Source organism: Antennarius striatus, chromosome 23 (assembly GCF_040054535.1).
Source record: "Antennarius striatus isolate MH-2024 chromosome 23, ASM4005453v1, whole genome shotgun sequence".
Lineage (NCBI taxonomy): Eukaryota > Metazoa > Chordata > Actinopteri > Lophiiformes > Antennariidae > Antennarius > Antennarius striatus.
Window position 1 is genome coordinate 13,543,594 of NC_090798.1, and position 26,803 is coordinate 13,570,396.

Sequence of the window (26,803 nt, forward strand, 5' to 3'; positions counted from 1 at the left end):
CGCTGCTTGTCTGTGTGTGTGTGTGTGTGTGTGTGTGTGTGTGTGTGTGTGTGTGTGTGTGTGTGTGTGTGTGTGTGTGTGTGTGTGTGACGCTAACAGCCTCCTACTCCCACACAATTAGCAGCCCTCAGACTGTAACACTCTTCATCGCCTGTGTTACCCCCCCGACTATATTTAGCGCTCCATCTCTTTTGTTTCCATGGGAATACAGAGTTCACCCAGAGGGGGGGGGTCTCTTCCAGAAGCTAACTGACAGAACGGCGATCTGGTTTTCCCAGCAGCCCACTGGGTTTGTCAAGTGATCACTTCCACTCGGCCGATCCCAAGCATCAGTGGGTCTGTGTTCCACGCTGTCCTAGTTCCCCCCCAGCGTCAGAGGAGACAGGCAGTCAGCTCTGTGCATCTGGATACGGTGGGGGTTACGTGAATTTTATTTTGAAGGGCAGAGTTTAAGATGAGCAATAACAACATGTTTGTTTGTTTGTTTGTTTGTTTGTTTGTTTGTTTGTTTACCTGGTCAGGTTATCAGGGCTACAAGACTTTCACAGTTGAATAATCATCTCTACAGTTTTTTACAGTGTAAGGTCTCACATTATTAGCACATCTTTGGTAGGAGCCGTATTAGCAGCATGCTAGCGCCTTACGGGGGCAGCAGCTACAACACACTGAGTTAGCCACACATGCTAACTTGTACTGTAGCACGACCGTGTGATGATGCGTGAATATTGACCCTTTACCACAGATGCTACGATGCTAAAGAGACGCCGGCAGGCTGACAGCTACACCCCCCCTTCAGGAACCGAGAAGCAGAATCAAAAGTCTGTCGTTCTGGATCCAAACCCCCATCGTGACCCACAGGAAACAGGAAACAGACTTTAGTACATCTGCTGTGACTGTTGGTGAGACCTGACACGTTCTACACTTCAGTGGAAGTGGATGCCCCCCCCCCAAGGAGTCTCAGAGGCTCTACCCTCATTCAGAGCAGTGGCCTATCTTCACATCAACGACCCACTTCCTGATTCCCCAGAGGGGCGGGGTCACTTTGCTCCGACTTCCCTGATGTTCACTTCAACACAGGACACAACCAATCAATGCCTTAGAAACTAACAACACACCTGTGTAGATAAACTACCACCAATAAACAATCACCAATAAATAATCACCAATAAACAATCACCAATAAACTACCACCAATAAACAATCACCAATAAACAATCACCAATAAATAATCACCAATAAACTACCACCAATAAACAATCACACCAATAACAATCACACCAATAAACAATCACACCAATAAACAATCACCAATAAACAATCAAACCAATAAACAATCACACCAATAAACAATCACACCAATAAACAATCACACCAATAAACAATCAAACCAATAAACAATCACCAATAAACAATCACACCAATAAACAATCACCAATAAACAATCACAAATAAACAATCACAAATAAACAATCACAAATAAACAATCACAAATAAACAATCACACCAATAAACAATCACCAATAAACAATCACCAATAAACAATCACCAATAAACAATCACAAATAAACAATCACACCAATAAACAATCACCAATAAACAATCACAAACATAAATAAACAATCCTTGAGGGGAAGGACAGTGGTACCACTGGACCCCCCAGTCAGGAGGACGGTGGTGGCCTCAGGGGCAGCTACAAACTCAGATTAAATCCTGAAGTCTGTGTTTTGATTGGACGTATCCATTTGTATCAGAGCCAATGAGACTCGTTCTGTGGATCTGAGGCGTCAGTGAGGACCTCCAGTGTCTCAAGACTCTGGACACATGTGGACAGAACGACTTCAATCACACACACACACACACACACACACACACACACACACACACACACACACACCTGAAACACGTTTGTCATTTGGTCGTGTCGCCTCACACTGACCAGAGGTAAAACTCCTGTAGGGCAAACAGACCCCGCCCTCACCTGTCAACAGGTAGAGCTGTGGTAATTAGGTTTGTTGTATGTTAACGTTAAACCATTTCTATGAATCACGTGAGTACCGATCCGTGACCGCAGGGTGGGGGGCCACTGATGTAGAGGACACACAACCTAAGGCAAGCAGGAGGAGGACTTTCACCACAAGTGTGACTACAAGTGGAACAAAGACTCTCTGCCTGACATCGTCTCCTGCTCTCAACCGCCTCAAAACTGAAAATAACTCAAAGGCGTGGAACTTCTCTGTCAGCGCGGTCACCCCGACTCCTGGACCCGAGTCCAGTTTGGACTCAGACAGGGAGGGGTGCAAAGACCAGCAAGAAGAGTGAAGCCGTGCTGCGAGACCGGCCATAAAGAGTTAGAATGTAGACATCATTTAAACTGAACAAAGAAATGTGGCTCTGAAGGACAAACCTACACCGGGGGGCGCTACCAGACATTCATGGGGTGACTTGGACTCATGTCAGTCAAACAGAGTGTGCTCCGTTAAATGTGTGTGTGCTCCTGGAATAAAAACACATCCAAACTGACCCGGGGTCAGTCAGATGTGGGTCTGCCCCTATGGGATGGAGGACGTCACTGCATCACGTCCAACATCCTGTCCTCGTTGGGTCGTTATGAACATTTTGTTTCCCCTGGGAGAAAAGTTTTCACTGCTCACTATCAGCGTCGCTTTTCTGTTTGTCTGCGTGGAAACTTGACTCCTTTGGGGTTTTGTTCAGGGATTAATCAGTGGAACAATTCCCAGAATGCAACAGGAGCCTCAAACGCTGACCAGACAACCATTGTGTGTAGAAAAAAAAGTTGGAGAGAAGTCTTGAAGTTTCTGCTGCTAAACGGAGAAAATCTCCGTCAGAGAAGCAGGAGAAGGTCACGGCGAGGAAAGAACAAGAGACCAGTCTCCTGCCAGCGTGATGCCTTCACTGGCTTGTGTTTAACGTGAAAGACGGCGCCCTGAGTCAAGCGTGGCTCAGAGATCGGGCTGTGGATGAGTCACAAAGGGAACTCCTTCATGTCGGTGGCGCTGAAAGGAAGAGACTTCACTAATGGAAAGCAATGGGAAGGACGATGTAGTTAGCATGGGGGCTAGTGTGAAGCGTCCAGAGGGGACTCAGGGACACAGAGGTCCAGCAGCTCGATCTGGGATCGTCTACTCACCCCTGGCAGACAGCTTCTTGGTGTTGATTATTTTGGCGGCGTATTCCTGCCCCGTGGAAATCTTCATGCAGCGTCTGACCACGGAGAAAGCCCCCCTAAAGAGAGTCAGAGATAGACCAATTAATCACAGGGTCTGACCACACACACACACACACACACACACACACACACACACACACACACACACACACACACACACACACACACACGTGAACACAAGGAACAACACTGAAGCACACGGACACACGACATCAGTCAAAACATGACACAAGTTGAATGAAGCAGGACAGACTGTATGAACCACCGCCTGTCCTGTCCTCTCCTGTCCTGTCCTGTCCTGTCCTGTCCTGTCCTCTCCTGTCCTGTTCTATACGTTATGTATGAATGCATTTAAATCAGATGTGGTTAATATGAATCTATTTAAAGCTAACAATTACATTTTATTTTTTAATGTACAGAAAAACAGTTGCCGTCCTGTCTTCATCCATGTCCTCCACACGTCCTCCACACGTCCTCCACACGTCCTCCACACGTCCTCCACACGTCCTCCACACGTCCTCCACACGTGGCTCACAGGGCGTTGCTGTGAGGTGATCTATGTTCTCATTGGCTGGACGGTAACATGTTATGTGCTTTTAAAGGTTAACCAGTGACGGCCCAGACTGAAAACGTGTTGCCCTCTCTATCTGCTGACCCGTCTACCTGTCTGGGGGGGGACCCTGCCTCCCTTCATGAGACGTAGAATCCACACAGGAAGTGGAAACGAAGAGGCGACCCCCCCGTGGTTTAGAGAGACCAGCTCAGAGGCTGGGATCAGGGTGGGACTGAAACAGAGACCAGCAGGTGTTTCAGGTTCCAGGTTCCAGGGACCAGGAAGAAACGGAGGAACAGCTGGACCAGATAGAACCGGTTCCCATGGAGACGGGAGCTTTTGGTTTGTGATCCTCAAACCGATCCAGTCGTAGGAACGGCTCTGATGCTACTGAACCCCCCAGAACAGGACTCTGTGGGGGGGGGTGGCAGTTACATATAATAAATTATTGTAGCAAACATTTAATCTGCACTCATACACCCCCATTCAAGAAGAATGACGTCACTGTGACATCACACACAGCTGGAAGGATCCTCCTGTGTTTATAATCCATTAAATCATTTCCTTCAACACAAACCAACTGATCAATCACCCCTAATCTATTTTAGTAACATTTACTCATGTGATGAACTGTTGACTGAATCGATCCTACGGTGATCGATCTGCCATCAGTTGGATTTCAATGAGAGGATTCCGTCTGATGGGGCCCCGCCCCTTCTGAGACTTCACGGTTATTTCTCTGAATTTAATAAAATAGTGTAACGGAAGGGTTTTATATTTAAAAACGTGTTAACAGTGAAATAAAACTGATCTATATTCAATAGAAACAGAATAAAAATCTTTAACAAACACAAAACTCAGTTTCTCCGGTCAAGCCGTGATGCGTTCACTGTCCCTGCCTCGGCTCGGGTTTTCCAGCTCTCCCCAGCTGCTGACCTGCGCTGCAATTCAAACCAAATTCCATCCTCGTTTCCTGCGTGTTGTAACCCGTCAGACTGAGACTGTGTCCCCGGGACGTCTCCGCACCGGGACCGGGACTCACTTTGAGCACAGGATTTACTCCTTTAGCACCAAAGCGCGTCTGAACCGAACCCCTGCTGACAGAACGTGAACCTCGAACGCAACACGCGGCGGCTGCGGACGTTTCTTTAATTCTATTCCTGTTTGCTCCTCATAATAATCTGAAACATAATCTGGAATGAGTTCCCGTGACGCCCCGCCCATGCGCGCCACCGGAGCGGCTCCAGGTGCGGACAGGTAGGCGGAGGTCCCCGTTAATGGAAGCCCCGGCGGGGGGCGAGCCGCCCCACCGGGGCTCGAACCCTCGACCGGCGGCGGGACTCACTTCCCCAGCTCCTCGTACAGCTGGTACTCATCGGTGAACCGGGTGCAGGTCGTTGAAGCCATGTTCAGGTGAGCTGGAACCTGTCCTAATCCTGTCCAATCAGCGTCCCGGGGGCGGACCAGGTGAGCGGGACTCGAACCAACGACCAACGTCTCCGGGATGCGACCGAACCTCGAACCGGTCCCGGTTCCTGCTGACGGACCGGAAACTCCTGGAGCTGACGGGACGTCTGGACCTGCTGCTGCGCGGCTCACCGCTAAGAGGTGGGTCGAGTGACCGCCGTCAAGGCTTCCGCTGAGCCCCGCACACATCCGGTGACGGGTTTCAAAATAAAAGTCGGGTTAAAAGTCCTCCGGAAACGGACGCGTTTTTCCTTTGTTTGTTTGTTTGCGTAATATTTTAACCCTTTTAGCACCATATTAATATATTTATTGAAAGGCCTGGTCTGTTTTTGTCAATAATGGTGATTTCAACCCTTTTTCCAAAGAGATGTAGAACTTTCCAAAGCTGACAGGTTTTATCATTCTTATGTAATTAAATACCAAAAGCTGTATTTTAAGAAGAAGAGAACAAAACGGAGAAAAACCTTCTTTTATGATTGTTTTCAGGGCAGTTTGAACGATTAAAATAGGACCGAGTAGTTCAGTAGTTAGTCATGGTGTGGCAGTAGTTCAGTAGTTAGTCATGGTGTGGCAGTAGTTCAGTAGTTAGTCATGGTGTGGCAGTAGTTCAGTAGTTAGTCATGGTGTGGCAGTAGTTCAGTAGTTAGTCATGGTGTGGCAGTAGTTCAGTAGTTAGTCATGGTGTGGCAGTAGTTCAGTAGTTAGTCATGGTGTGGCAGTAGTTCAGTAGTTAGTCATGGTGTGGCAGTAGTTCAGTAGTTAGTCATGGTGTGGCAGTAGTTCAGTAGTTAGTCATGGTGTGGCAGTAGTTCAGTAGTTAGTCATGGTGTGGCAGTGATCCTCAATGTCTACACCAGTGAAAAACACCCATCCTTCCTCAGGTAGCCGCGGGTCGGGGGTGTCGCTGGAGTGGGTCAGGGGTGTCGCTGGAGTGTAGCTCAGATGGATACTGAGCGACAGGCGGGGTACACCCCAGATGAGACGCCAGCTCACCAGCACTACAAGAAAGACAACCCTCACACCTACGGGCAATGTGGAACTATCAGCATGTATCAGGTGGGGGGGGGCTGGGGAACACGGAGAGAACCCCCACAGACACGGGGAGAACCCCCACAGACATGGGGAGAACCCCCACAGACACGAGGAGAACCCCCACAGACACGGGGAGAACCCCCACAGACACGGGGAGAACACGCAGACTCCACACAGAAAGGAACTGGACCCAGAACCTTCTCCCTGTCAGACCAGAAGGTTCTACTTCATGTACTATTGTTTTCTTAGTAGTAGTAGTAGTAGTAATAGTAGTAGTAGTAGTACTAGTAGTAGGTAACTTTATTAATCCCTTCAGGAGGTTCTTCCAGGTAAATCATCTTCTTAATGTTGCCTACCATCAAGAGTTACACTCACATGAGTTACACAACCATATTTGTTCATTAACATAAATGATATTTATTTTATTTTTTACATTTTTCTTCATCTCATTGTCATTTACATGTTTTGGGAAAATGTTGATTGTAAAAATAAAACTGAGACCAGATTTTGACGCTCATATGAATGTGATTAACTGAGAATTCTGTGGTTGTGATGTCACCATCTGATTATCGTGACATCACGCCCTCTGCCCTTCCAATGCTGCTATTGGCTCATACTGGACCAGCTGTGTTGCTCCAAACACTTTTCATAAATGTACTAAAATGGTTTCCTTTCACTTTGGAGCGACATGTGTCCACATCCGGATCGTCTCAGTATAAACTCTAACTTGATGAAACTGAACTTCTTCCCAGCGTTTCCTTGTTGAACCTGCTGCACAGCAGCGCCATCCTGTGGCAGCAGAGCTCCCCAGCGCGCTGCTATATTTAGCTCCATTCACTAAAAGATAGAAAGTCATTGAAGAATAATTTAATTTTGACTGTGTTCCTGCAAGAATAACAATAGAAACCAATTTAGGAGGTGAATTAGAGACATTCAGACCGAAACAAATAACTTTTACTCCCGTGTGTCTCTGTCATCTACAGATATTATAGATAACATAATAAAAGGATCAAATGAACCCGTTCCACCAGTGACCAGCGAGTCACGCCTCCTGTACGTAAAGCAGTCGTGAATGAACTGTCATGTAAAACATTAATAGATTATCAATACTATCGGACTGATGGACATGTTTGCAGTCACACCTCTATTATTTTAGAAGGGAGACATGTCCATGACGGAACTGTGACACATCTTTTTGGGAGGATTTTCTTTGTTTTGTATTTTCTCTAAACTTATCATGAATGTTTTATTAATTCAGAATCTAATCATGAAAACGAACTCGTAACTTCTGTATATTTTCCAGTTTAGTTGAAGTTTAAAACAACATAAAAAGAACAAAGTGCTTCTAGCAGCTGCTTCTAGATGAACGCTGAGGGACCACCAGTTGGCCAGTCCTGGTTGATCCCCTGATGTCCCCCTCTGGGACTGGGGGGCCACTGACACTTTAGAGCACCAGGCTGCAGCACAGGTTTCACTTTGAAATGGTGAAACTAACACGTGTTCACATAAGACTTTGATTACACGAGATGAACTGTACACATCTCTATGTGTGTTCTTATTATTCTTATCCTCACGTACAAGTCCTGACCTCACCTGTCTAGTGACTCCTAGTTCTGACCTTTGTCCTTTTGCTGTGATTAGTTGTAGTGTGATTGTGTAAATGCTGACTACAGACAATCCAGTTGTGCATTGATTATTAAAATCAATGTCAAATCAATAAAGAAGTCATGTAGTGATTGATATCACACTGATCTTCTCCCGGGTGGGAGCGTCTGATTTAAGTGGTTAGACTGTAGAGCTGCCTCACATTCTGCCTTCAGCTAAAGCTGATTTACAAAGCAGGCAACCTGGATGATGGTGATGAACACCAGTCAATCAATCCATCAATCAACATGTATTTGTATCGCGATTAATCACATCAGCAGATATTTCAAAGCACTTTGACAGACGGAGAAACCCAACAGAACCCCCCAGAGCGTAAGAGACGGTGTCGGGGAGAAACTCCCTCATTGAGGAAGAAACCCCGGCCTGGACCCAGACACTGGAGGGCGGAGTCAGACTCTGGAGGGCGGAGCCAGACTCTGGAGGGCGGAGCCAGACTCTGGAGGGCGGCCATCCGCCTTGACCGGTTTGGTGGGAAAGAAATACAATGAAGAAAAGAACAAGGTCAGAGAGAGAGAGGCAGGTGGTTCAGACGGAATGACAGTCAAAGTATAAAACTGAGCTGTGGTCACTGAAGTGGGGGGGGGCTGCTCAGGCCTCTGGACTTCCTGTCTTCTGTACTTGTTCCCCAGCTGTCCAGCAGGACAGACACTCCAGAACGTTGGTTTTTCTGCCCTCTAGTGACTAGAAAGTGTCATAACCACAGATTTGGTTTACTGATAAATCTGTTTGACGATAATAATAAAGATTTATTTGATAGATCCATGACTCTAATCTCCACTAAAGCCCCACCCCTTAACATTTAACGTTTTTGTGATTATTTTAATGATAAATTTATGAATGAATTATAAGCATTTAAACCGGCATTTGAAGGTTTAAAATTCTGAAAACTAGTGTTTGATTGTCCTGAACAGGATTCAAGTTTATTTTTTAAACAAAGCATTATAAACGTATATATTGTGTAGGATTTTATAGCAGTCTTTCTTTACATGTAGGTTTTTGTCCCAAACGTGTCCAGAAGGTGAAAAATGCATCAGTAGAACATAAAAAAAGAATTCATGCCACGAGCTGTAATGGAGTCAGAACGATCAAACTAAAATATCCCCCAGGGGGGCATCTGGGTTAACTTTAAACAGATGGAACAACTGCCCTGGAGAGTTGAGACGTTTCTGCCCCATATGGTGGGCAACAGGAGGAGGCGCTGTTCCACCCGTTCAGCTGAAGGAGAGCCATCAGACACACCCTCACTGTGAGGACACAGCTCCAGCCCAGAAGAGCTGCAGCAGCAAACAGGCTCTCAGAGCACGTCTGTAAGTACTGAGGGACGTCTGTTTGTCCCAATGGAGTCAGTGCTCCAACAGACACCCTTCACAGGACGCCTGTGGGTGGGAGTCGTGTCGTAAACCAAGTGAGGTCGACGGTTGAGTAACTGCAGCGAGAAGAGGTTTGTGAAAGTTCCTCAAATTCACACCAGAAGAACTTCAGATGCAGCAAAGAGGTGAAGTCACACAGCAGGTGGTAGAACTCGTGTCAGCGCACAACAGTGACCTGGATCTGTGATTGTTTTCACTCGTGAAGAGCATAAAGAGACTAAAGCTCTGACCAATCAGTGCAGCGAACACAGATGACAACATCTGTTCATCATTAATGCCACTGGACCACAGGTTTACACGTTGGATCACACCACAGCTCACTAGTCTGACCTCATGTTCACCAGAGCTCTGACCCCAGCTCACTAGTCTGACCTCATGTTCACCAGAGCTCTGACCCCAGCTCACTAGTCTGACCTCATGTTCACCACAGAGCTCTGACCCCAGCTCACTAGTCTGACCTCATGTTCACCAGAGCTCTGACCACACCAGGACGTGATCGTGTGGATCTGAGGAAGCAGAGAGCTGAACGTGACATCAGTGGTGATTAGTGGAGGAGAACGTCCTGAATGCACTCCACAGCATCATCATCATCATCATCATCACCATCATCATCATCATGTTCTTCATCACCATCATCATCTTCATCATCAGGACCAGTGAAGACATACTCACGAACAATGAAAGGCAATAAGAAATAAATTAAGGGAGTGGTGCCGGGGGGGGGGGCAGTGGCGCCGGGGGGGGGGGGGGGTGCTGGACTCCAGGAGGAGTTCTTCTAGTTGTGGGTGAAATGACTCATCAGAGGAAGTCCCCGTGTCTGAGTGTGAGTCCATCAAACATCTAATCTCCTCAATAAAAGGACTGCAGGCCCCCGTGTAGTCCCGTAGGTGGATCAGTAATTATTCCAGTATGTCTTCTCCGGGGGGGGACATGTGTGAACTCTCACACAGTTGAACCATTTACTTCTCGTCCACTTCCGCCACAGGACTTCCTGTGACGTCGTCGCTGTTTGTTCTGCTTGAGCAGCCGCTTGAAGAATATCTGGTCCTCCTCTGAGGAACGCCCCCCCCCCGGTCGCCTGCAGGGCGGGACGCTCTGAATGAACGCTCTGCAGGCGTTAAATGTGTTCCGGCCTTCAGGGTGGGGACGGTGATTCTGTTGGACAACAGCTGCTGATGTTCATGTGGTGTCGCTGTGGACACACCAGAGAGCTGGAGCTGACTCCCCAGTCTCACCAGTAACTCTTGGCAGCGGGGGGGCGGTCCGTTCCAGCTGGCAGCTCACAGTTTGGCTCATTTGCAGCGCGATCATGTAAGAAGAGAGAACGTACGTTACATCCAGGGCTAAAAGAACCCACGGCTGAACCTACCGCTGCTTTTGATCAGAAGGTTTCTGCCGTCCATCAGGTTTACCTCTCACATCAGCCCCCCCCTGTCAGCAGTAACGGCCCTGTTTAACAAGACGCAGCAGGATGGGGGCCCGATGTTCTGCCTTCCATCTTGGTTTCAGCCCCGTTCCCATAAGAGGACGCTAATGTCCATAACTGAAAGCAAATGTGGATTCCCACAGGATCCAGGGTTTTACTGCCCAGGAGGCTCATGGGAAAGGAAATAAGAACCTGATCTTCTCTAATCTCAGCTGTACCTTCTAATGTAGGGCAGTCCTCTCATCTGGTCTATGGTGAAGAGTGGAACCAACCTGTGGGCCAATCAGAGTGAAGGAGCTGAGGTTTCCTCACCTGGTCCAGATGGACAGACGTTAAGGACCAAAGGAGTCGTCTTCATGTCAGCCTGAACTCCTGAGGCCAGCGCCGCAGGGAGTCGGGGGTCTGGGGTAACAACTGGCTCGGAGGCGGCGCAGAGGCAGGGGGATCCCCTCAGCCTGGATGGGGAGGATGAGCTGTACAGCCTGGATCTGGTTCCAGCAGGAAACCCCCTCCGCCCGCAGCTCATGTTCCACGTTTGGAACCGAGTCCGACCCTCAGCCCCCCCTCGTTCAGAAACGCTCTGAGAGTTGATTAAAAACCAACCAGACAGACTAGAGAGGAAACTCAGAGCGTCAGATGTTTCTAAGCAGCTTTAAATCTGACAGGAACAGTGGTTTAGATGTCATTCATGTATCTGGTGAATGTATGGGGATGTTTACACAGCACACGAAAACTAACACCGCCCTCAGCAGGGCACACCCCCCCACCGAGGTGAACCGATCACCACATCTTCCATACATCAGATCTGGGTCGTCACCAGATAATGAAATAACAGGATGCTTCCTTTAAGGCTGTAGCAGAGAACCCCGGTTGTGACCTCTGGGATGGAGGATAAATAAAGATCACCACCTAAAATACAGAAAACCTGGATCATCATAAAGATCTGCATCACAGAAATAGGTGAATCCTTTACATTATGATTTACATTTCATTTATTTACTGATAAAAACAGACAGTAGATTAAACCTTGTCCAGAAATACTCTGTCTTGTAATGGAAGGAAAAGATTCCACCTCCTGTGTTCTGAAATTTACACTTTGATTCCACTGCCTGGAGTTGTTGTCTCATCCTTCTACCAAACTACGGAAAATGACTCAGGAAATTTTACATAATAAGGGAACAAGTCTAAATTTGGTCTCTAACTTTATAAATGAATCACTTGCAAAAATAACATTCTTGGTTGAGGTATGTAGTTTATTCCGATTCATTCCATGTGGCCAGTTCAGGTTCACAATTCCTTGTATTTCAATATTTCATAATGATTTTTTTAAAGAATTCCATGAAGCAAATTTGCGCTTCATCTCCTTTCAGATTCCATTTGACAGAATTTACGTTGGATAAATAAACTCTTGCATCAGTTTCTAAAAACGAATGTGAGCTGTGTGATGTGAACGTCACTGGTGTCAATCTAATGTGGCTCTAATAAAACCTTAACAGACCGGCCTTAAGTGCAGGACTTTTATCCCTTTAGCTCGTCTTACATTCAGGATGGCCTGGTGCCAGACCAGGAATCAAGGGTAAGAGGGAACAGAATCTGTTGTTCTAGAGCTCTAGAGCTGATAAAACAAGGTCCTCACGCATCACATAAATCCTACATGTGTTTCCGTGATACAGTATCGCTGCAATCAGCCACATAAATAGAACTGTGTCTTGTTCCTGTCACCATGTGTGGAGCGTCTCCTACCCTACAGAACCGTCCACAGGTGGGATTGGTTCAAACATGCAACACGAGACAAACGAACATTCATTAAATGCCCCTAACATGAACATGAGGTCTCCGTTGTGTCTGGGCCTGACAGTAGTGTTTCCTCAGCTTCTCGTCCAACAAACTGGTGTCCAGTTAAAACTAACTGGAGTCTGAAGAGGACAATCCTGAAACAGGAAGCGTCAATCCCTGAGAATAGGTGACTCAAGTCTTTCACAAACGGCACTGACTACTCTTCAACCCTCCTTTTCAACTTCCTGTTCTTTGGTTTCTTTTGCCATCTTTTGCCCAGATGGTTGGTGAGTAAGTTGTATCTGTCGTCCACCTGTTTGTCCTTCTCGTCTTTGTACCAGGGTCCCCAGACGCCCCCGTTGTACTGAGGGTTGGAGCGCAGGTCCTTAGCTGGGTAGCGCACAGGCACTGCTGTCTTGTTGTACTGCGCTAATCGCATTAGCAGCTTCTTGACAATGTGGGGGTAGCGCTGGGACAGGTCCACGCGTTCATAGGGGTCAGCCGTGATGTTGAACAGCCAGAGGGACTTCCCCCGATCCCACCGGATGCGCTCGTTGTGCCATCGGGTGGTCAGCTGCTGGTTGGAGAAGGTCTGCGGAGGAACCCAGTCGCTGTAGCCTGGGACGCCGGTCAGGAGCTTCCAGTGGCCCACCCGCAGAGCGGCCCGGATGGCCGTGTTCCAGATGCCGTACCCAGCTTTCCACGAACCGTTTTTGGCTCTTATGTAGATTGGGTCAATGTTGTGAAGGATGTCTTGGCGAGGAGACGGACGCCCCTCGCTGATAGCCTCCCAGACATCGTACCCGTCCAGACTGAGATCTTCATCTAAACTCCCTTCCCCCAAGGTCACCAGTGTGGGGAACCAGTCAGTGATGTGGACCAATGATCGACACTTGGTTCCTTTGTTCACAAGTAGAGGACTATGGACGAACCCCACTGCTCTGATCCCACCCTCCCAGTAGGTGGCTTTACTCCCCCTCAGGGGCCAGTTGCTTCCACCCGCTAATGGCTGGCCACCATTATCAGAGGAGTACACAATTAATGTGTTGTCATAGTAACCGTAGCGTTTCAGCGCTACCGTGAGGTTGCGGACAGCCTCGTCCAGGCAGGACACCATGGCGGCGTATTTGCGCCGGTTTGCATTGGGAATGCCCTTGTAGCGCTCAAGGTAGCGGGCAGGAACCTGCAGCGGGGAATGGACCGCCTGGTAGGCCAAGTAGAGAAAAAGGGGTTGTTTACGAGGGTTGTGATTGGCTAAGATGCTGATAGCCTTTCGAGTGAACATCACGGTGGAGTATAAGCCCCGGTCCTGTTCCCACGCTGCTTCTTCCCCTTCGTACAGATCGTAGCCACAAATGCCCGGTCCTTCACATTTGTAATGGCTGTAATAGTCCCCACTCCCCAGCAGAGACCCAAAGAACGTGTCAAAGCCACGCTGGGTGGGCAGGCAGTCGCGCTTGTAGAATCCCAGGTGCCACTTGCCCACCATGTGGGTGGAGTAGCCAGCCTGCTTGAGCTTCAGGGGCAGGGTGGCATTTTCCAGGGGCAGACAGTTGGGCTGGGTCGCCCGGATGATGGAGTGCTGAAGGCCCGTGTGGATCTGATACCTACAAAACAAAAGACACGACCGTTAGAAGCAACCATACATCTGAAGGAACCATCTGGAACATGCTTTTCTGTGTGACTTCTGGCATCAGTGGCTGAAGATAGCCTTCCTTCTGTCCTTTTCATAAAAGTTCTTAATGTGCAACTTGGTTTGCTTTTGTCCAGGAAGTGAACTCCTGGGTTGAAGACGCGTTTTATCCACCAGTCATGAACCTGCTTGGATCTCACTTTTTGTACCATGTGTCAACTCAGTAATATCTCTTTCAAAATAATGACTTTACTCATGTTTGTTCTTTAATTTCTCTATAGTTATACATCTATCTATCTATCTATCTATCTATCTATCTATCTATCTATCTATCTATCTATCTATCTATCTATCTATCTATCATCCAGTAAGAAGCCACAATAATTTATTCCGACATTCCAGCTGAGGGCCTTTCTTTTCCTTTTCTTGGTCAGGTCTGATGAGGTGCTGGACAGGTTTCCTCTATGTTCTTGTCAGAGTGTCAGGAGTTGTACAATAACATCATAAGCTGCATGAACACTACATGAACATGAACTAAATGTTCAAGTAAAGAACTGGAGAGGGGGTTTCTGGGTTGTCTGTCCCAGACAGAATATTTTGTCTGAGAATCTGCACATTATTCAGTATCATGTTGGTTTGAGTCAGTCCAAAGCAAACAGAACAGTGTTTATAGGCTAGCTAAATGCTAGCTAGCAATCAATGAAGGGTCGTGGAGTTGGGTGGAGGAGTGGAATCCCAGACCAAACCAACACCACACCTCAAGGCCAGATAGGAAACCACGTTGTGACATGAAGTTGTGACATCATACGAAGTCTGCTAACCAAGATGAATCTACTGAGCTGGTCACTTAACGCGATCGACAGGATTTTTTCCACCAGACCTGTAGGAACTGGTGAGCGCCACTGTCCAGATGGGGCTTTTTTGGCTGGCTACATGCTGGACAGCTGGGATATTTTCAGAACTATGTGTCTGGCCCCACTGGATGTGGAGGACGTCGAGGATGTGTACATCTTCACCACCGTGACAATCGGGATCACAGCACTGGGTTTGGTGTTTTCATGCTACACTGCAAACTGAGAACAATGGGGTTACAACAGACCAAAGCACAAGAGGATTCTGATCGAGCAGCAGAGGCAACGGCCAGAGTGTATAAGGAGGCTATGGCCATCATGCTGAATGAAGCCATACCCAGGACGAGTGACCGGCATGAGTCCAATGCTCGGCTCAAGGAGGATATCACCCGAAAGCTGGAGAAATGGGGAGAACGTTTAGATGTGAAGGCCAGAAACAGTGATGCTGACGCCGGTGATTAGGAGTGTGGAAGGCACAGAAAGCAACATCAACTCAGTCACACAAAGCAAGACATTCCAACGGTGCTTAAATAAATTTGACCAGAAACAACCCTTGAAAGGAATAACAAAATGAACATTAACAAAATCTGGACTCTTCTCAAGAACTGACGATGCACGTCTATTGGACTGAATGCACAGATTAAAACAACAATGTACCAGAATAAAATAATTGAAATTGATTTGTGACATGCAAAGTATGAATTGTTTGACAATGAGCTGTAATGAGAGAGATGCTGTTGATCTAAGGGGGCGGGAACCTTACGAGCCAATGGCTTCTACCCGTCAACACTGATGAAAGTAAAATCTGTTGTAATTACATGTCTGGAAAGAAGAAAATAAACTGAATGAATAAAAATAAATAAAAACCTGATTACGTTTCTGCACTAATATTGGTAGCGAGCTAATACCACACTATTGATGAGTAACAGATAGAAGGTGTTGAAAAACCTCAATATTACATCATTTGTCCAGTAACTTCCCTTGTAAACTGTATCGGCACCAGATGAAGGTGGTGAAAACTGTCATTAGCATTTAGCTCCGAATGACAACACGACTGTCTGCAGACCTGTGACAGACAGTCTGAGGATTTAAGTACCAGAACTAACAATCTGTACTCATTACTGCACTACACCATCACACCATCACCTACCAGTGGTTTGAATGGTGATAATAAGTCTGCACAAAGCAAACGAAAACTAGGAGTATCTTGCGGACACCATCAGTCAAGTGTAATTCTTTGTTAGATAGAACGATGACTATGTTGGTGTATAAAGTTCAAAACTTGCAGTGACAATCACTCAAACAATCCTTACATAAATGCTGTTTGAGCGGTGAGGACTGAAGGTATCTCGTTGAAACCAGTGAATCTGTGGTGAACTGCTGTCTGAGCTCATTTAGGAGTCTGAGACAAGCTGAAGGAGTTTGTTCCTCTGACAAACTTCAACCTGGCAGGTCAGGACACCTCCACATTCACCACTGTGTCAAGATCACTGCCACCAGTTCAGAATCTACCGACCGAGGTCACCTCTCCACTACATAACTACCTTGGGTGGAACATTATGACAACCCAGTGAAGTTGAGCTCTGGCTTTTTGAAAAACAGACGACATGCTTTTCTCCTGTTTAGTCACAAATAATTATTTATTTCTGGGATTATGAACAAAAACTTGTGGCTGTGCTGACACTGACAGTGGACCACCAACATCTAATCAGTTCATCTTTGAGTGGATGTTGGCGACACATCTGAGCTAATCCCTTACGACTCCTGTGAGACTGTTCCAACAGGAGTAGGATGAGGAACCCCTAAACACCCCACCAGCAACTTTTACCCCAATCAACACTATTACCGTCTTTAATACCAGACAACATTACCTCTTTAGTAGGCTGCTAAATTCGTACTTGATGGAGGGAGTTGACCATCCCAGACCACTTAAAGAGGAAGTCCAATATTTTCATACACAGGTGTTTACATATTTTGGGTTATAAATGACTAAAAAGACTCATCTGGTTTGGAGTCAGGCCAGTAGGACTCAGCTGAACACAGACCACAGTGTCTCCAGTGGAATCCTTTAGGGTATCGTCAGAGTCCACTAGAAGTGCTTTTGGTACTGAGGTGCCAGGCTGGATCAGTGGTTCACTCAGTCAAATGGGAGAAGGTTCTGGGTTGAATTCCAGACCTTTAGTTCAGAGATTACATCACTCCTGTTTCAGCCTGCTGGCACTGGAGCCCTGTGTGCTTTAGGAGAGATCTGATTTTACTCTAAAGGCCCTTGAAACCCTCACTGTCCTTCTGTTCATCTGACCCCTGAATACCTTATACACCAGCAAACACTTGGTTCTCAGGCAGAGGTCTGTTATCTGTTCCAGGGGCCCGGCTGAGGACCAAAGGGGACAGAGCGTTTTCAGTCAAGACCCTGAGGGTCAGGAATACCTGCCAGAGGAAATCGTGGCGTCCGAGTCAGTGATCTCTTTAAAATTACTTCTTAAACTGCACTGAACCAAGAGCCTTTCCTGACTTTGATTTGATTTTGTCTATGTTTGTCATTATTTTTATCAAATTTAAAACGTGAATATTTAGGGATTATGGGTGAGCCTAATGAATTTTAAATAATCACAAATTATAAATCAACAAAAATAAAGCAATTGAAGAGATCTGTACAGTGCCAACAAAAGTAAACTCTAAGGAAACATACCATTTATTTAGACCTAATCATCCTATTAATATCCAATATTTGTACATACAGTAATCCTTCGTTACTCGCGGTCAATGCATTCTAGGACCACCTGCAGAAAATGAAATTCCACGAGTCTTAACAAAAACAGGATCTCAGGAAGCAAACAAAAAAGAAAGTTTGGGAAAATTTGACCGATAAAAGCTAAAATGACTCCATTAGTGAATCAATAACTCCTGTCTGAATGAAGCTGGGGGTTGAGGGTTAAGGACTCTGGGTCCTTGGCAGAGGTTGGCGAGCAAATCGATGAACACTCCAAGGAACTCCTCAAACTTTGGGTGTGCTAACATTTGCGGAACATTGGGTGGGCTGGACGTGGCTCCATGTTGGTAGTTGATGATCTCTGCTTTAGTGACACTGCTGTAAATATACAGTAGAGCCTCTATTACATCTCTGCCTCGGCTCCTTGGACTGTGATTGTACTCTGACAGTGAGGCCAACCAGCTGGGACTCTGGAAGCAGCTCTCAGACGATCAGGACAAAACATCTGACTTCATTTCTGTCTGACTCCCCACATCTGCTTTGAGTGAAAGCAAAACACCCTGGAGACATGAAACTGATACAACCGAATGCCTCTTCTTCCCCAGGTCGAGTCTCTCTTGAGAAAAGCAAAGCAGTCAAAGATGCCAGCAGGGACAAGGGGAGTGGACAAAAGAGTCTGGTTTAGGTTTCCTGAAGAAGAACCAGCAGGTGGTCAGACTTTTCAAACCTTCATTGGTCTTTGAAAAGATGATTTCCCACAACCTACCCCCATGTTATTTGTGGGAATAACCAAAAGATTTAGAACTGCACCCTACAATAAAAACAGTATCCATACACATGTCCTCATCAGATCACAGCCTGTAAAGTCATACTGCAGCTGCGTGCACACAGGCTACAAAAAAAGTCAATGCAAACAAGTAATTGGGTGAAAAACTGTAAAAGCCTTAAATGTTGTGGGCGCTGACCCACATCGACCCATGTGGGTCAGCGCCAGGTGGTCCACAGGTGGGACAGAGTGTCTGTAGCTGGTTTCTAAGTGGGCAATCCTGCCTCTGATCCTACCCAACAACTCAAAATCAGAGTGTACCCAAACCCAAAGACCCTTCCTAAACGGGTACCAGCCGTTCACAGCGACACTGTCAAACATGCTGGAACAACGACTCAAAGACAGAACTTAATCCTCATGCAGAGAATCCCTGGGAATCCCCAGGATCACTTATATGACATCATTAAAGTGAATAAATGAATGTGTTGCATTAGGACACAGCGTGTGAACAGGTGTAAGGTGTGAACACATGTATGACTGTGTGCTTGTACAGGTAGTCCTCAAATTTACAAACGTTCAACTTATGAACATTTGGGGATACGGACAAACGACTTTCGTCCTGCAGTCCCGTATTTGTGGCAGACAGAGGTAAAGTCGAGTGAAATGACGTGAGCCTGATTATTATTTTTTTAAACTGATGTACATTTGAGAACGACTGAACTCTGAACAACTTATACTTGTATTTTATTTCACGTGTGTTGTTTTCATATCCTCTTATTGTTTCTGGTCAGTCTTAGGGAATACTACTTTAGTATTTAGAGTAGTACTTACATTTAAATGACCTCAAACGGTGACATAGGGGTCCTGGACAAACCTGGTGGCAGAAACACTCTCTGGGACAATCCAGTCCTACACGCTTCTTCGCAATAACATCATCTGGTCCAAACCTTTGGAAATTAGAATCTTTACAAACCTGAAACAACTATTCCCACAGATTTCCCACAGCTTTTATAAAGAATAGATCCACATTAAGATCTCTCTCCAGTTTTGCATATATTTGTGTTTTCATTCATAATTGTAATTTCCCTCAGCATCTATGTGCAACAGAGATTGAGTTCGCGCACAATTTCTGATAATGATATATTTCATTAGATAAACACTTGTATTATAAGGGATATAAAATCATAAATTAAAAAAAATAGACTTTTGCTTCTGGTTTTGGTTCAGTAGGATTTGGGTTGAACAAAGCAAAAACTACATTTCCTTACAATCAGGTATTGGTTTACGACTCACAACCAGGGGCTCGTTCAAAAACGTCAATGATTGGTAATGTATTAACTCCTGTGGGACTCCAGCAGCCAAAAGGTTTAACTCAAGGATAATAAGAAGGCATGGTTTAGAACATGATATCTCTATGCGTAGCAGGTCTTGGAGGTCAGGTTAGTGAATTCTAAATGAGACCACACCGACCTGATGGAAGCCCCGAGAATGTCTTGGTTTCATGTGACGATAAGCATTTCTTGTCACTTGGTGGTCCAGGCAACCGTGCTCTGAAACCCAACTTTAGCCTTGAGCACTGGGGAATAGAAGAGCCATTGTTGGGCTGCCATCAGGCCCTGAAATGGGACTGCAAAGAAGTCAGAAATGGATGGGAAGATTCAAAGGCAGCATGTGTGTGGGTGAAACAGGAAGGAGTCAACAGGGCCCGACAGGGAATGTGATCGTTTAGTGAAAAAAACAAAGAAGATTTTTATCCCATAAAAAATAAAGTGAAAAAACAAAAAGGAAACCCCACAAAAGTAAGCAAATGTATTGACTGATCTATATAATCTACACGTATGTGTTCTATCCCAACCCTCAGGATCCCTAACCCATTCTTGTGTAACTCCTGGGGCTTCGGTTGTGTTCACATACCAAACGGTTACAGGCGTGTAATGAGTGTGTCATGCAAAGTGCAGCCTCCTCCAATCAGTCCAACCAGCCTGAGGTCCTGATGGAGAACGAACAAGATCAGATGTTTCAAACACCCCTGTGGTGCCTCTCAGGGGTTCACAGGAGAGGGAGGTCCTGACGCCTGAAGGACACTTCTAGCTCTTTAGTATTTATGAGGCCTTAAACGGAGACGCGCAGTAGCCACAATCCTCTGGAGGCGTTCGCTCCTTCCCTAGAGCGACTGCGTGTCCAGTGTGACTGATTTATAGCTTCTCTTCAAGTGAACAGGGTACTAACCGACAGCCGGAGAACACAGGCTTGAGTTCTTGGGTCAGGTCCATCCCTTATCCAACAGGGATTTAAGTACACGAAGGGAAATACCTCTAGCAGCTCAGTCCGGTATCTCTGCTGAATTCCTGGAGTGAACAGCTGGAATGAAGAGTTATGGAGCTGTAACCACGCTACGTAATTTATTTATACAACCGCTGAGCCAAAGGCCAACAAATCACACACACTATTACATTCAAATAATCAAACCTTGGTCCCAAAAGACAACTGTACTGGCCACCAGTCCGGCCACTTAGACCCCGGTTGGTTCCCCCTTAGACCTGCTGCCCAGACCCGGCTCTGGTGTTCCTGCTCCTCTCCTCACATATGGTTTGAATAAACAGCCCAACTCAACGCTCTGCGTTTAGTCAAAGTCCGACCGACAGTACTTCGTCTTACTAACCCTGTCCTGTCGACAGTCCCCTCATTTGCTTTCTTGCTATCGCTCGCTGATCTCCTGTCAGTTTCCCTCCCTCATTGGGCTGAAGCTCTCCATGTTACCCAAACTAAAAGGTGCTGTCACTTCAAGACTTGTTTTCCTGAGACATGCAGACCCTCCGTAGGACAGACAGACAGGAAGCAGAGGAGTTACACACCAGAAACAAGAAGAGTGTGAGATAAGTGTGGACAGATGTGAGTGTGTGAATAAATAGAGACAAGGTGAGGACCTCTCTGTTTAGGTTAGACCTGGTTCAGATCCTCTGAGCTACAACATAAGACCACAGGGTTCAGGGACCAAAGTCAGGCTGTGATCCTCACTTGGGGTCTGATCCCATTGACACTTCACCCCAGAGCACATTCTCCACCTTTGTTGTTATTGGATAGCAGCTTGTATGTGTGACCAATAACGAAATGTAAATTGGGTTTATGACTGAAAAGACAGACGACACCATTGAAAATAAACCTGAAGGGGGACTGAAGCTCAAGTCGGCGCCATCTGTGAGGATGTCCTTTTCTGAAATGTAAAATTGAGAAGCTGCACCAGATATCATTGTCTGGTGTTTACTGCCGCCTTGCCTGGAACTGGATAACTGACCAAGATTCCTGAGAAGAAGCCAAAAGGGTAAAAGATTGAGCAGCTGATACCAGAGCTGACGGATGTGTTTACGATGTATGGAACGTCCTGGATTTGTCAGGACAGGTAAGCTCTGCAACATCCATCTCTGACACTCCAGGAGTGTTAGTGCAAAGGATCCGAAACAAGACGGAGGTTCAGAAATTATGGGTTTCCATATAATATACACATTCAATATTTTACAATCCTCTGGCAGCACAGAGGAGCAAACCCTGTCGTCCCCTTTGGCAATCCATCTCTGATAAGTACAGATCAGTAGGAGTTCAGGGGATTGAAGAGCACAAAAAATTTGAGCTTGACGCTCTGGCTTTAAGCCTCTAATCTCATCAGCGCAGCTTAAAGAAAGCCAGACAGGTTGAAATTTTTCCCAGGGGGGGAACCGCATGGAAATCTTTTCCCAAGCTCTAGACTGGAAGGTGAAAGCTCTTTGCTACGGTTCCAACAGCTGCACACAAACGCTTTTATATCTTCACTCACTTTGGTACAACTTCTCAGTTCTTAAAGGTCAGGTGTTGAATCCTTCATCCTCACTGGAGCGCCGGCGTCTCGGGCCAGAACAGCTGGGAGCGTTGGCCACAGCAACCCTTCCAGACGTCACTGACAAAAACTATCCTGTCGCACAGATCATCCTCCGCTTCAGGATAGTTTTGTTTCATTCCAGAACTTAAGTCCAGGGAGTTTGAAGGAACGCTGCTCTTTACTTCCACATTCAAGTGGTCTTATTGGGGATTTACGATGGATTTTTTCATCACATCTCGTCTGTCTTCAGGCTACCGTTGTTCCACCTCTCCAGACCATGGACCAAATGTTGAGTACTCTATGTCACTAAAGCAGTGGTTCACAACCCGCGGGTCAAGGACCGGTACCGGTCTGTGGGTCAGTCGGTACCGGTCTGTGGGTCAGTCGGTACCGGTCTGTGGGTCAGTCTACCGGTCTGTGGGTCAGTCGGTACCGGTCTGTGGGTCAGTCGGTACCGGTCTGTGGGTCAGTCAGTTCCGGGTCACACAGACAGAATCCAGAACTTGCATTATTTCTGTTTTCTTTCTGATCTGGTTCTGAACCATGTTTAGTTCTGAATGATGGATTCTCTCCTCCACATGTCTGTGAGTCACGCTGACGCTGGTGGAGATGCTTGCCTCGGTCACATGACTACCTTCTTAAAGGGGCCGCTCTGGCCTCGGTCACATGACTACCTTCTTAAAGGGCCCGCTCCGGCCACTAACACAGAATCCCGATATTTTAAAACTCCCAAGCTAGCAGAACCAACAAGAAACAACGTCTTTGAAAAATTTTTATGTGCAGAGTGAAAGAGCCAATGGGGAGACAGAAGAAGAACCTACCACAAAGAAAAAGACGGCTACTAAACACCAGCTTTATGCTGGTGGTGTCACTTTATTTAGTATTTATCCTCCACACCTTAAAGACCGATTTGAGAAAATACTGTCTGATGGTAAACTGGTCTGTGGTACAAAAACAGGTTGGAGACCCCTGGACTACTGGACACACCTTTAGCCTCTTGGCCATTCTTGGCCAATCAGGTGCTCACCAAGAATTGTTGGTCTTAAAGATCAACTAGTTACCCTGCATGAAGCTCAGGCCGAGGTGGTCGAACTTCAATCAGGGTCTGCTGGAACAAGTCTGATGGAGAAAGACTCCAGTTTGAATCCCCAAGAAACCAAAGAGTGGAAGAACAGCCAGTGGGATCCAGTGGGTGTGTTTTCATTCTGTGTGTGTTGAGTGTATCCAGTGGGTGTGTTTTCATTCTGTGTGTGTTGAGTGTATCCAGTGGGTGTGTTTTCATTCTGTGTGTGTTGAGTGTCCTCAGTGATAAATGAGGCCGGACAGCGGAGGAGAACTCACAGCCAGGAGCTCACAGAGACACCTCCAGCGACCGCTGAGACAAACCCAGCAATAATAATAAAATATGATCACACTCAGAGAGCATGCAGCTGCGCTCTGATACAGGTGGTTGCCGTGGTAACAAGTTCAAACAGCCCATAAAAATGGAATCAAGCTCTTGCAAAGTGCTTACGCTTTGGATTGGATCCATCAGTCGTTCTGATGTTGGCTTCAACGCGTCTGGACGAGTCGTCCTGAGAGCTGGTCCAGTTCTCACAGTGGTGGTGTAATGTTAGCAGCCCAGAACACACACACACACACACACACACACACACACACACACACACACACACACACACACACACACACACACACACACACACACACACACACACACACACGTCTGGAGCCTCCACTGATGTCTGAGGCAGACGCACCAGGAAGTGGTTGAACTTTACTCATTATTTACTCGGACACCTGCCAAAGACAGCAGAGACGCCATCCAGGCTCCTCCTCCTGAGCCGAGGAGGAGGAGCCCTGCAGAGACGCAGGTACGGACACAAGCGCCAAAGAAACAAATAGACGCACCTGAATTGTGAGCCAATCCTATTACAGGACTGCTGCTCTTCTAAATGTTTTCTGTCCCAGTCAGAGTCAGCCATTCATTCATGTGGGGGTCAGAGATGCAGTCCAGCCCCCCATCACTGCCCAGTCTTTACAGAGCCATCAGCCGCCGCCACCAACGCCAGTGCCCGTACCCCATGGGGGGGTTTATCTCACTGCTGCCCTGGGCAGATGCCCCTCAAACCTAATGTGAGTGAAGAATCTGAACTCTGACCCCAGTGTCACACATCATCCGTCTGAACGTCGTCTGTTGTCTCTCATGACTAAAACATTCTGTTCCTTTCAAAGTAAAAGCATTTTGCTGTTCCAGAGGTTGTCCTGTTGGTTTGTGTGGAGGATCTGAACGACGACCAGTGAGGCCGCGATCGCTCTCTGGACCAATCAGTGTTTGTTTTCACCTCACCTTTAATCACCTGCTCAGCTCTGTGGAACCCCAACAGAGGCAGGACAGAAAACAGTGAAAGGAGATTCTAAAACCAAAAGAATTTGAAGGTTTTACGGTCGTAACCCCGAGAGTTTAGGGAGATAAATCTTTATTTTCCTGAAGCTTTTGTACATAGTTTATCAAAAGCTTCCAGTGATTCTTGAGCCGCTGTTGTCCTTCTGCCACAGCGTCCTCTGATGGATCCAATTCATCTAGCATGGTTGTTTCTAATAGCTGCATTTATACTTTATAATCCATAATATAATAAATAATCTCAGATTATAAACCAGTGATGAGTGAAAACACTCCAGGCTCTGGTTCGTCAGATTTAAAGAGGATGAATGATCAAATCAGTATTATTAACTGATTGGAGGCAGCAAATCAGGTTGTACTTTGGGGGCCCTCAGAGGCTCCGGGGGCCCCTGGACCCTACCTGCCGGTCATCAGCTGGCTCCTGGAGGGGCTGCAGAGCGGCTGCACGTAGTAGTTCTCCAGCTTGACCCCCTGCGCCGCCAGCCGGTCCAGGGTGGGGGTCTTGATCTCGGAGCCGTGGTACCCCACGTCCCGGAAGCCCTGGTCGTCCACCAGGATGAAGACGATGTGCGGCTGGGAGCCCGTCCTGTCCAACCCGTTCCCTCTGGTGCGCGTCTGGGTGTTCCAGTTTTCCCACGACACCTGAACGCTCCACGTCTGAGCCACGATGAGGCTGAGGAATAAACCCACCGGGACCCCCGGGAGCCACATGTTTCAGCCCGATCGGAGCCCCCACCTCCCCGCGCGTTAGTGTCGCTCAGCCGGACGGTGCGTCAGGGCGCACGGCCCGGGGCGCATCTCGTTCGGGTCCCCCCAGTGATAAACGCGCACTGACAGCTCCAGGTGGGGGCAGAGAACCCAGTCAGAGGTGAATCCACGCAGGAACGTGGCAGCTGGTGCGTGACTCCTACCGCACAGCCTGCATGCTGCAAACCCGCACCGCCTTCACGAACCCACGGAGGTGCGTCCCCGCGTTTCACGCAGTCGGTGTGGAGCCACAGCGGTGTCAGAAGCCGCTGCGGGTCTCCGGAGTCCGGACGGACCGTGAAGCAGCCGGTGCAGACAGATCCCCGCAGATGTCCCGCATCCTGAGTCCACGGGGCCGGGCGCACACGCGTGGAGTCCCGCAGGGGAGGCAGGTCTAGGAGCGCACGGCCCGGCACTCCTCCGTGGAGCGGTGCGTTCACGGGCACCTCGGAAAGCTCCCTTCCAGGACTCGGGAGGAGTCAAACACACACAGCTGACGTGTAGTCTTTGTGTAACGTTTGTGTGACGCTGGTGAGAATAAAGTTCCGTGGATTTCCTCCCTGAAGGATGAACCGGTGTTCGTCTGGATTACGTGAAAATTTCCTGAAACGTGTTGGGGAATAAAACACAGAAGAGGAATTTAATGTTGGAGCGGATCAGATGAAGGTGGATCAGGACTGACTTCTACCGTTTTCATCGTTTCTCCATCCAGTAGGTGGACCCAACCTGACCGGCCTGTCCTGTAGAGAGACAGAGAAGGTAAGGTTTGGATTGAACCCCGAAAAAAAAGGGAAAAAAAAGTGGATTCAAGAATCCAAGTTTGTAATGTAAGACAAGATAACTTTTTTGGACCTTTTTTGTCAATAAACTAAGTTCAGTACTTCACAGGTTACCATTAACCTGGATGGAGAAGTGGGATGTGAGCCATGGACAGGACACCATCTGATGATGGACTCCCTTAACTTCCTCCAGCGTTCTGAGGTCAGGCGGTTTCAGAATTTTCTCAGCTATACATCAAATATTTGATGAGTTCTCTTGAAACTTGGTGGAAGAGTTGAAAAAATGTCAAACCTGAACAATGAAGTTTGGAATAGTTCCAGATGAAGGAGTGTCTGCTGACCGTGTGGACAGCAGACGACCAGTGGAGCTGACAAAGTTGTCTGTAGGTTCTCATTCATCCAAGAGGCTTCTTAAAATTATTAAATACTTATTAAAACCCATTTGATACCAAAGTCCAACCACACACACACACACACACACACACACACACACACACACACACACACACACACACACACACACACACACACACACACACACACACACACACACACTGGTCATGTCATGTCACATGACTCATGTT

At 47.1% G+C, this 26,803-nt stretch overlaps 2 protein-coding genes across 8 annotated transcripts in view; both read right to left on the reverse strand.

Annotated features, from left to right (window-relative positions):
• LOC137590335 (calcium/calmodulin-dependent protein kinase type II delta chain) overlaps positions 1-5,403 on the reverse strand; it is a 53,053-nt gene extending 47,650 nt beyond the window's left edge. Inside the window, exons 1-2 of one of the 5 annotated variants that reach the window (XM_068307887.1) lie at positions 5,086-5,395; positions 3,149-3,243 (exon numbers count right to left, since the gene is read on the reverse strand). In XM_068307887.1, coding sequence (XP_068163988.1) covers positions 3,149-3,243; positions 5,086-5,147 — 157 coding nt within the window. In that variant the 5' untranslated portion in view covers positions 5,148-5,395. Of the gene's footprint in view, positions 1-3,148; positions 3,244-5,085 lie in introns of all 5 variants that reach the window. The other 4 variants (XM_068307883.1, XM_068307885.1, XM_068307884.1 and 1 more) reach the window with 4 other exon arrangements.
• Positions 5,404-11,664: 6,261 nt separating this feature from the next.
• arsj (arylsulfatase family, member J) lies at positions 11,665-25,819 on the reverse strand. 3 transcript variants are annotated; one of them, XM_068308701.1, is made up of 3 exons: positions 20,909-20,991; positions 20,669-20,800; positions 11,668-14,083 (listed from the first exon to the last, which is right to left on the reverse strand). In XM_068308701.1, exons 2-3 carry the CDS (start codon positions 20,710-20,712, stop codon positions 12,694-12,696), a joined length of 1,434 nt encoding a protein of 477 aa, XP_068164802.1. In that variant the 5' UTR covers positions 20,713-20,800; positions 20,909-20,991; the 3' UTR covers positions 11,668-12,693. The 3 variants fall into 3 exon arrangements, with proteins under 3 accessions (XP_068164801.1, XP_068164802.1, XP_068164803.1); XM_068308700.1 differs by lacking the exons at positions 20,669-20,800; positions 20,909-20,991 and adding an exon at positions 25,094-25,819 and having other exon boundaries at positions 11,665-14,083; XM_068308702.1 differs by lacking the exons at positions 20,669-20,800; positions 20,909-20,991 and adding an exon at positions 19,271-19,477.
• Positions 25,820-26,803: the final 984 nt, after the last annotated feature.

Coding starts and splice junctions, on each gene's coding strand:
- arsj (XM_068308700.1), bottom strand. CDS start 25,404: ATGTGGCTCCCGGGGGTCCCGGTGGGTTTATTCCTCAGCCTCATCGTG. Junction 14,084..25,093: donor AGCCAGCTGATGACCGGCAG/GTAGGGTCCAGG, acceptor TTTGTTTTGTAG/GTATCAGATCCACACGGGCC.